Consider the following 10833-nt stretch of genomic DNA (forward strand, 5'->3'; position numbering starts at 1 on the left):
GAATTGAACTCAGGTCACAGTGAATCTTGTGTCAACACCCTAACCACTACACCATTGACACTGACAAAATTCACTGTATTTAAATAATGATTGGGGTGCAGGATCAACTTTAGTGAATTTACACTGTATTTAAATGATGACGATGGTCCAGGATCGACACTAGTGAATTTACACTCTATTTAAATGTTGATGATGGTCCAGGATCAACAGTAGTGAATTTACACTGTATTTAAATGTTGATGATGGTCCAGGATCAATAGTAGTGAATTTACACAGGGTTTTTTATAAAAAAAAATTTTGGGGAGTTTTTACCTCTAGCATAGCATTTACAATAGTTAAGAATTTAGACAGGAGTGTGCAGAGAAGAGAAAGAGAGGATTAGCATAGTACCATGAAGTGGGGATCAAACACGGGTCACAATAAACCTTGTGTCAACACCCTAACCACTACACCATTAGGTCTGACAATATTCCATATATTTAAATAATGATGGTGGTCGAGGACCAACTTTAGTGAATTTACACTGAATTTAAATTATGATGATGGTCAAGGATCAACACTAGTGAATTTACACTATTTAAATGATGATGATGATCCAGGATCAACATTATTGAATTTAAACTATATTTAAATGATGATGATGGTCCAGGATCAACACTAGTGAATTTATACTGTATTTAAATGATGATGGTCCAGGATCAACAATAGTGAATTTACACTGTATTTAAATGATGATGATGATGATGATGATGATGGTCCAGGATCAACTTTAGTGAATTAACACTGAATTCAAATGATGATGGTCCAGGATTTTTTTTAATTCCCAATTCCTTTTTATTATATTTTAACATGTACATTCACATTTCCATGTGTCAGATGCAACACAAACCAACAAACAAACAAACAAATGAACAAACAAAACAAAAGGCTTCTCAGTATTTTGATCAGAATACAATATCTGTTACTAATCTTCTAGTAAAACATTTCCAAAACAGTCTTTTGTTATTACTTTTTTCTAAAATAGACAACGATGGTATATCTAGAGAATTATTTTGTGATTTAAGGACAAAAACACTTATTAGTAAATATTTAAAGAAATGTTTTGCAGGAATATTGTATTTACTAACAATTTCCTCAAATGACAATATTGTTAACATATAAGTCTGCTATCTTTCTAATTCCCTTCTCTCCCCATATCTTTAATCCTGCATCTAACATACCTGGTTTACATTTTTTATTGCCATAAAATGGACTGAAACAAGATAAGGGATAGCAGGAACTTAAATATTTTTTCATGTCAAACCATGTGGAAATCATGTTTATAACTATGGGATTGGAAACCATTTTTTTAAAGATCTTTAAATTTTCATTAGTGACTTTGCACTGTATTTAATTGATGATGGTCTAGGGTCAACACAAGTGAACTTGCACTGTTTTTAAATGATGATGGTCCATACTATACATTAGGGAATTTACACAGTTTTTTATTTTATTTTATTTTTATTTATTTATTTTTTTTTTTTTTTTGGGGGGGGGGGTGTTTTCACTTCTAAATGTTAGGACAACTGAGAATATAGACAGAGGTGTGTAGAGAAGAGAGAGAGAGGAAGGGTTAGGATAGGACCTTGAAGTGGGAATCAAACTCAGGTCACAGTCAACAGCAGAGTGTGCTGTCTCAACACCCTAACCACTACACCATTGACATTGACAATTTTCATTGTTTTTAAATAATGATGATGGTCCAGGATGAACATTAGTGAATTTACACTGTATTTAATTGATGATGGTCTAGGGTCAACACTAGTGAACTTGCACTGTATTTAAATGATGATGGTCCAGGATTTTTATTAGGGAATTTACACTGTTTTTAATTATTTGGGGGGGGGGGGTGTTGTTTTCACTTCTAAATGTTAGGACAACTGAGAATACAGACAGAGGTGTGTAGAGAAGAGAGAGAGGGGAAGGGTTAGCATAGGACCTTGAAGTGGGAATCAAAGTCAGGTCACAATCAACAGCAGAGTGTCCTGTTTCAACACCCTAACCACTACACCATTGGCATTGACAATTTCCATTGTTTTTAAATAATGATGATGGTCCAGGATCAACACTAGTGAATTTACACTGCATTTAAATGATAATGTTGACGTCACAACCCCCAGAAAATTGTGATTAGGCAATATCTAAACGATTAAAAATAGACAAAATTTTTGTTTTAAAGGCACAAACCAACACCAATCGAGCACAAACTAATGACACCAGTTTTAAAGAAAATAATGGGTTGGGGTGTGACGTCACAACTCTCAAAATATTTAGCTCATTTCTAAAGTAAGAAAACAGATACACGTGTTTGTTTTAACAGCACAAATCGAGCACAAACGACCTGTGCTGATTTAAAGTGATTTGAGCAAAATGGGGTGGAAAGTGACGTCACACAATCAGAAAAATAATGCTTAATATATCAGACCCCAAACCAGCACAAACGTTTGTTTTTGCGGCACAAATCAGCACAAACAAAGCACAAAAGAATGGCATATTTTGGGGAATTATTTGTTTTTATGTGGTGCTATTTTCACGGAGGTCTTTAGGACCCCATTTCTATCATTTTGTTTTGAGAAATGTTGTACAAAAAGTAGAAGAGCAAGGCATGTCAAGGTGCAATAATCGTTTAGTGAGGAAAATGAAACTGAGAAGAAATTTGAGGTGGGATGAGATGTAATTCTTTGTGACTTGCCATGCTTAATGTAATTATACTTTTACTAGTTACTACTATGTACTATTTCAGTTGTGTTCAGAACTGCGAAATTTATTTGTTTGAAGCATGTTGATGAGGAAAAATTATCTTTAGTTTATTGATGAAAATATTTGGCACCCTGGGCAACGCAGTGGTGCAGCAGGTAGTGCTGTTGCCTCACAGAAAGAAGGTCGCTGGTTCGAGCCTTGGTTGGGTCAGTTGGCGTTTGTGTGGAGTTTGCATGTTCTCCCTGCGTTCGCGACTTTGTGTGGGTTTCCTCCGGGTGCTCTGGTTTCCCCACAGATTAAAGACATGCTGTACAGGTGAATTGGGTAGGCTAAATTGTCCGTGGTGTGGGTGTGTGTTTGTGGATGTTTCCCAGAGATGGGTTGTGGCTTGAAGGGCATCCGCTGCGAAAAAACGTGCAGGATAAGTTGGCTGGTAATTCCGCTGTGGTGATCCTGGATAATTAAAGGGACTAAGCCGAAAAGAAAATGAATTAATGTGGCACCCTCACTTGCCTGTTATCAAAATAAAGCTGGATTGAGGGGGCATGGGCGCAAAACTTGAACCTCAATAAATGTGCAGTTGCCCCCCTATGGTCATTTAAATAATTTAAGAATAATCCACATGTTCCTCTTTGTGTTATGGCTGCATTTTCACCCTGGCTCTGCATTATTTTGTAATAATTTAGTGGCTTTCTTTCATTTTTCCTTACATAAAGAAAATGCATATTTACAGTATTTTTTATTTAAATAATTTACATTTTCTTCAGTTGTACATTAAAGAGATCTTTATAACACACTGTATCTGCCAATAATATGTCTTACTAAGATTTATATAAATGCTTTGCAGTTTTATTTTATTTGCTGTCATTCATTGTCCTTCAGCTTAGTTCCTTTATTCATCAGAGGTCACCAAAGTGGAATGAACAGCCAACTTATCCAGCATATGTTTTAACACAGCGGATGCCATTCCAGCTGCAACCCAAAACTGGGAAACACACTCATTCACACACATACACTAAGGCCAATTTAGCTCATTCGATTCACCTATAGCGTATATCTTTGGACTGGGGGGAAACTGGTGCACTCTGAGAAAACCCACACAAACACGACGAGAACATGCCAACTGGCCCAGCCAAGGCTTGAAACAATGACCTTCTTGCTGAGAGGCGATTGTGCTAACCACTGAGCCACCGTGTCGCTCCGTTTGCAGTCAATTCCATACAAATATGCCTGAGATTGATAAACGTTTATTATATGTCAGATTTATTATATAACTATTATACAAGTATAACTGTTATTATTATATAAGAATTTTTCTAAAAATGATCATCACGTAAACCTAAGTTGCAAATTATGCGAACTATTATGTGAAATATTACTTCATTATTATTACAACATCAATAAAAATACAACATCAGAAATTGTCTGTGCAGAAGTCATAATGTACCATAATGCAATTCAATAGCATGCATATCTGAAAACACCTCATCTATCTCACACATTTCAAGTACTTCGGCATTTCAGCAAGAATACACTAGTAAAGGAAAATCTAAAACTGAAAGCCAGTTTTTTACAAGAAACACAAAATGTCATGCTGTAACGCTTACCTTTAAAATTCTCCCCACATTCAAAACCTTTATCTCCTTAACCTCTCCATATGTGGTGTTCAAAATTCGCGATGGCTATTTAATAGCACATGTTCTCTATGTGGGATGAACACACGTAGAGATGTTCATTTAAGCTGCCCCATTGTGTGCTATCTCTCTTATTCTGCCCTCTTTCAGATGTCAAATCTGCCCACAACCATCCATTAAACCCGATGAGACAGAACAAAAGGCATGTTTATATCACTTGCTTCGATAATATATGCATTACAATTACATGACAGAAAGCATGATCATAAACCTCTGGGAAGCTATTAGGTAAACAAGTTCTATTGTACTAGAAAGCAAATGCCTGCCTTTGTGAGCAAACAAACCGCTTCACTCCTATTACATGCTAATGGCTGACAGGCAGTGGCTGTAGAGAAGCTTTAAAGATCTGCTCTGGCCATCAGGTTTTCACTGGTTCTCTTTAAAGTTCTCTAGTCTTTGTGATGACAGTAATTGCTCAGTACAATAGAATGTCTGCCTCCTGCTGAATCATTACAGAAAGAAGCACTTTACAGGAGCATCACTAGATCCTCTTTAATATAGCGTTGGCCTAAGTAAAATAAACTACTGAACAATTTCTACCCGCATTATTTTAAAAAATAATTCTAATAGAGTGTGCTTTATATGTGCTGGTAAAATGACAGACTTGAAGATTTGGGTTTACGTGGTCACACTGGCTACTGAATGCTTGATTCTGGCTGGCTGATGAATGAGGTGTGCTAAAGTACAGCTGATGTATTGTTCCATGGAGATTTGAAAAGGAAAAAAAAAGATCTTTGAAACAAAAATATTTCCTCACCAACAAGGTCAAAGAAGTATCTTTTAAGTTAATCGACACATTTTATCCTATTAAACATTTTATTTAAAAAAATCTCATCTAATAGTGATGTAAAATGTTCATTTTGTCAATTTCTTACAGGAACTGTCTTTCATTAGAGTTTGCATGTTCTCCCAGTGTCGGTGTGGGCTTCCTTCCGGTGCTCCGGTTTCCCTCTCAAGTCCAAAGACATGTGCTATAGGTGAACTGAATAAACTACATTGTCTGTAGTGTATGTGTGTATGTCCTGGTAAATTAGATGTTATGAAACACCAACATGGCGCAGCTAAGTATCAACTTCAATAAAAGCCCTGGGAGCGAGTGAGTAACTGTCTTTCATTTATTTGGAATTGGCATTATTTTGTTCAATTTTGAAATCATATTGGCCCATTTATTATTGATAATAATTTACAGATGAAATTAGAATTATTAGCCCCCCTTTGATTTTTTTTTCTTTTTTTAATATTTCCCAAATGAAGTTTAACAGAGGAAGGAAATTTTCTGATAATATTTTGTCTTCTGGAGAAAGTCTTATTTGTTTTATTTTGACTAGAAAAAAAAAAATATTTTTTTAAACACCATTTTAAAGACAAAACTATTAGCCCCTTTAGGCATTTTTTTTTCTATAGTCTACAGCAGTGGTTCTCAAACTGTGGTACGTGTACCACTAGTGGTACGCAGGCTTCCTTCTAGTGGTACCCGGAGGAATGAAATATGTCATGTACATGATACAAACATTTCAAAAATGATCAAAAAATGATGTATACAATATGTCATATATGACATATAGCCTATATATCTGATGTAATTTGCCACATTTTTTAACTGTGCAGAGTTGTAGCTGCTTTACTGGGCCTACTGCGCTACTGTATTTCAATACTGCTCATTTTGGTGGTACTTGGAGAGACAATTTTTTTCTGAGGTGGTACTTGATGAAAAACGTTTGAGAACCACTGGTCTACAGAACAAACCATCGATATACAATAACTTGCCTAATTACCCTATCCTGCCTAATGAACGTAATTAGCCTAGTTAAGCCTTTAAATGTCACTTTAAGCTGTATAGAAGTGTCTTGAACAATATCTAGTAAAATATTATTTACTGTCATCAGGGCAAAGAAAAAATAAATCAGTTATTAGAAATGAGTTATTAAAATTATCATGTTTAGAAATGTGCTGAAAAAAACTGCTCTCCGTTTAACAGAAATTGTGGAGAAAAAAAATAAGCAGGTGGCTAATAATTCAGAGGGGTAATAATTCTGACTTCAACTGTATCTGTTACTTTTAAAGATATTATATTTGGGTATTATGAATCTGACTCTACTAAAAAAAAAACTGCGTTTTGTTATAAATTTTATTTATTTTCTTTGTAAATTCTTTATCAAGAAATGCAAATTTACTAATGCCAAATCAAATTTTTATGTTTTTTGAAAGAATTTAGTCATTATTTAAGCACAATGTCACTATCTGAAAATAAGTAAGCAAACAGGACTATGTCATTTTGTAATAACTTATATACTATAATTGATTCTTAAACGCCATACCCTCAAGTTTATATTCACATTCTTTCTTTTTTTTATTCTTACTCTATCAATATGTCTTTTTTCCCTGACAATGTAATTGAAATTTTATGTATTGTTTATAAAAATTGTTTACATGTCAACTCTGTATTTTTGCAAATAAAAAACCTTTAAAAAAATGTGCTCTTGGCCTTGACCACATTACAGTTCTATATTATACATCTATGGCTATGCCCACTGATCTATTAGTCCAAAGAATTTGTAAAAACTCAATTAATTCACTCGCTAGCGCTTGTTTTTACCCTCATTTGGTGCTAAATTGAAAAGAATTTGTCTGAAATAGATTGATTCGATCAAACAGTTCGCTTACTCTTTTTGAGTGGAAATCGTTCTCACATCAAAAGCAAAAAAGAGCACATTATGGTGAATATTTCCTTCAATTTATACAAGGAATGCAAACTTTAAAAAGTCTTTTTTCAATGATGAATTTACTATGATCCACATAGCTGCTGCTGAAAATTATTTATTCCCATGAAACAGATGAGCCAGTCTATTCAAACAAAGGCAAACAAAAGTGTGTCCTAATAATGAGAATACTGTATGTATATATATATATATATATATATATATATATATATATATATATATATATATATATATATATATATATATATATATATATATATATATATATTACATATTTGTTACATATTATTATTACCTTAAGGTTTGAGACTGCACTGACCAGCTGTTTTTTTTTTAATTAATACTGAAGGCTATATCTGTCCATTTACTGATAAACGTACAGGTTACTCAGCAGGGGGCAGCAAAAGCCTTTCAGAAATGAAGTCCACGTGTGAAATTCGTATCTGCCTATAACCTAATCTCTTGCTCCATGTTTCCACTTCCCAGTTAAGCAACTGTATAAATAATGTACAGGGCTCTTACTGATAAGATGATATATTATTAGCCAGTACATACTATTAGCACGCTACTAATGTAAGACTTTTTACTTCAGCTATTTCTACACATCAGTGTTATGAGAATATATTTTTTCTTCATTTTAACACTTTCCCTCAAAGTTACATGATCTGTTTGGTTCTCTAAAAATGTACGTCCAAGCTTCAAAAATTTTATATAAATACTCTCAAATGTAATCAGTGCTAGAACAGATGGTTCTGAATAAATCACTTGATACAATACGTATCTTTCTTTATCTATTATGTTGTGCAATAAATAAAAAATATATTAAGTATATATAATATATAATATATATATATATTTTAATTAAAATAAAGTTTTTATTCTTTATATTATATATGCTAACATTTGATATATTATTATTACTACAGAATTAATTCTTTTTTCCTTTCCATATTATTTATATTTTTATCTGTTTTTTGTAAAATAAATTTTATAGATTATTGTAACTTTCTATTAGGTTTTAATGACAATTTAAGCAAAAATAAGAAACTGAATTTTTTGTTATATTATTGTGGAAATACACACTTATATAATCTGAGAAATATTAAAAATCTCTTGCTTCCTGAGCACTGGCTGAGCCAAAGTGATGCAAATGCTACAGGCAGGGTCTCAACGACTCTTCCTTTATCTTTGGGTGATACTTTCAGGCCAAAGAAACACTTTCGTTGATGAACTTGCAGGGTCAGTGGTTTGACAAATTTTTCACCTAAAGTTTAAGTCAGAATTATTGGCCCCCTATTTTTTCCTAAATTTCTGTTTAACGCAGAGAAGATTTCTTCAACACATTTCTAAACATTATAATCTTATTAACTCATTTCTAATAACTGATTTATTTTATCTTTGCTATGATGACAATAAATAAATTATTAGATACTTTTCAAGACACTTCTATACATATTAAAGTGACATTTAAAGGCTTAACTAGGTTAATTGGGTTATAGGCAGAATAGGGTAATTAGGCAATTTATTGTATAGCAATGGTTTGTTCTGTAGACTACCAAAAAATTTGCTTAAAGGGGCTAATAATTTTGATCTTAAAATGGTTCATAAAAAAAATTGCTTTTAATCTAGCCAAAAGAAAACTAAAAAGACTTTTTCCAGAAGAAAAAATATTCAGACATACTATGAAAAAGTCTTTGCTCTGTTAAATATTTTAAAAAGAAAAAACAAAGAGGTTTAATAATTCTAATTTCAACTATACCTATCTCATTTACATGCTTTGTTTAACCATCTTTGTCTTGTCACTCCCCTCCTCCTAAAGACTCATTTCAGACATGCTGTCAGACTTTTGATAAACTTGGATACTGCAGACCTGACTCCAGTAGGCTCTTGCAGACTCGTGTACTTCTTGAAGACGCTGTATGACTGCAAATTAACCAACATGTCTCAATAAAGAAATTTTGCTTGTTTCGAGTCTCAATGAGTTCTTCTTCATTTTTATTTTTACAATATTATGCAATAATTAATTAATTAATTGATTAATTTTTATTAAAACTTTTCAATGTATTAATATTCTCTTTCTATTAATTTTACAAAATTACATTTTAATACAACAAAAACTAAATTATATATATATATATATATATATATATATATATATATATATATATATATATATATATTAATAAACAAGATAAAATGTAGTTATTTCATTTTTATTACTTTATATTACAAGATACAAGATACTTTATATTACTTATACAAGATACAATGAATGAATTTGAATTTAATTTCCTTTCTATTATTTGTTTTTTATATACATTTAAAATTTGGTCTATTTTCTAATCAAGCATTAAGCAAATACATGCATTTTATTACTATTTATATTAAAATGTAAACTGTAACTACTATTGTATTGTAATTAATTAAATATAAAAGTTAAAAAAGCACAAGAAGCACAAGCACCCTGAGAACACAACACACACTCAAACACTCACACACAGTGCCATATGGCCTCAGCATCAAGTGTCATGTTTACGCGCGCAGCTCGTTGGCACCACACTCGTCCTTCTTACCATTATCTTTCCATCCAAGCTCATTCAAAGCAGCTGCAGCGTAGAAACACCAGTCCTCAAGTTATTCCAAAACAGTTCCTTGCCATCCTCCTCGTCATTTTAGGCCTCTGAAATGTGTCCCAATTACACAAAGACCCATCAAGCCTGAAGTGGAACAGCCTTCCAGCGGCTTGATAATTCTCCACTCCACACACTTGCCCGCTGTGCTGAACGGCCCGAGTGCCTCAACATGCATATTTAATGCTGCCTATTATGCTAGTTTTCGGTAATGAATGGAGTAGGCAGCTCTAGGTTTCAGATAAATACAGAAAGCTAGCACATCTTGCGGTTTAAAGAGTTGCCTCAAACTCTCCACCGTTGTTTAGGAGCTGAACTGACGGGCTGCAATTAAAGCTAGAATAATTAGCTACTCCTTACCATGTTGGACATTTTAATATATGATATATATTTTAAAATTATGTAGGGTATCAAATTATATACGTTATGAACTCCTCAGCTCATTAAAATAGTGATTGCCAAGCTTTCTTTGATATTGTGTATTGTGTGTAATGACCCTTGGATATGTGCCGTAAAATAGCACAATCTCACCATTTACAGATTAACTAAACACCATAAACGAAGAAAAATAACCAACACACCTGTTGAGAAGTGTTAACGTTGAAGTTCAACACAATCTGCAGCACTTCAGACGACCATGACGCTTCTTCTTTGACTGGTATATAAGCGTGGAAAAACTTGGGACAGGTTTTCTTTCGAAGTGCTTCAAGTAAGATTGAACTCTGATCTTTTTAGTCATGTTGGGTTTAGGGGCTTGTTAAATACACCCAGGATCGATGGAATCACACCATTTTTATCTTTATGATCATTGCTATGTTGAAATGATCGTCTTGACACTTTTTCAAATAGTTTCTTATAGTGTCGATAATTTATAAATCTACTGTAACATGCTAGTAGAATAATGTTAAAAAAAAATGACCAAGGCACTGGAAAACATAGTAATAATAGAGTAGAGAACAGTCATGTTTGAAGCAATGAAGAATACAACAAACTAAGTCTAGAGCAAGTCCTTTTTTTAATGACTTTAGCACATCTGCACGAAAACTGCTG

At 33.1% G+C, this 10833-nt stretch overlaps 1 protein-coding gene across 4 annotated transcripts in view; it reads right to left on the minus strand.

The window, feature by feature from the left end:
• The window catches only part of myo15aa (myosin XVAa), a 95538-nt gene extending 85040 nt beyond the window's left edge, over positions 1 to 10498 (minus strand). For 2 of the 4 annotated variants that reach the window (XM_073944916.1, XM_073944914.1), the window contains exon 1: positions 10365 to 10488. Coding sequence is in view for 1 of the 4 variants with exons in the window: in XM_073944913.1 (XP_073801014.1) it covers positions 9727 to 9750 (24 nt within the window). In the remaining 3 variants the exon portion in view is untranslated. Of the gene's footprint in view, positions 1 to 9726; positions 9915 to 10364 lie in introns of those variants that run through there. The other 2 variants (XM_073944915.1, XM_073944913.1) reach the window with 2 other exon arrangements.
• Between the last annotated feature and the right edge of the window lie 335 nt (positions 10499 to 10833).

The sequence above is a fragment of the Danio rerio genome, chromosome 3 (genome assembly GCF_049306965.1).
Source record: "Danio rerio strain Tuebingen ecotype United States chromosome 3, GRCz12tu, whole genome shotgun sequence".
Classification (NCBI taxonomy): Eukaryota; Metazoa; Chordata; class Actinopteri; order Cypriniformes; family Danionidae; genus Danio; species Danio rerio.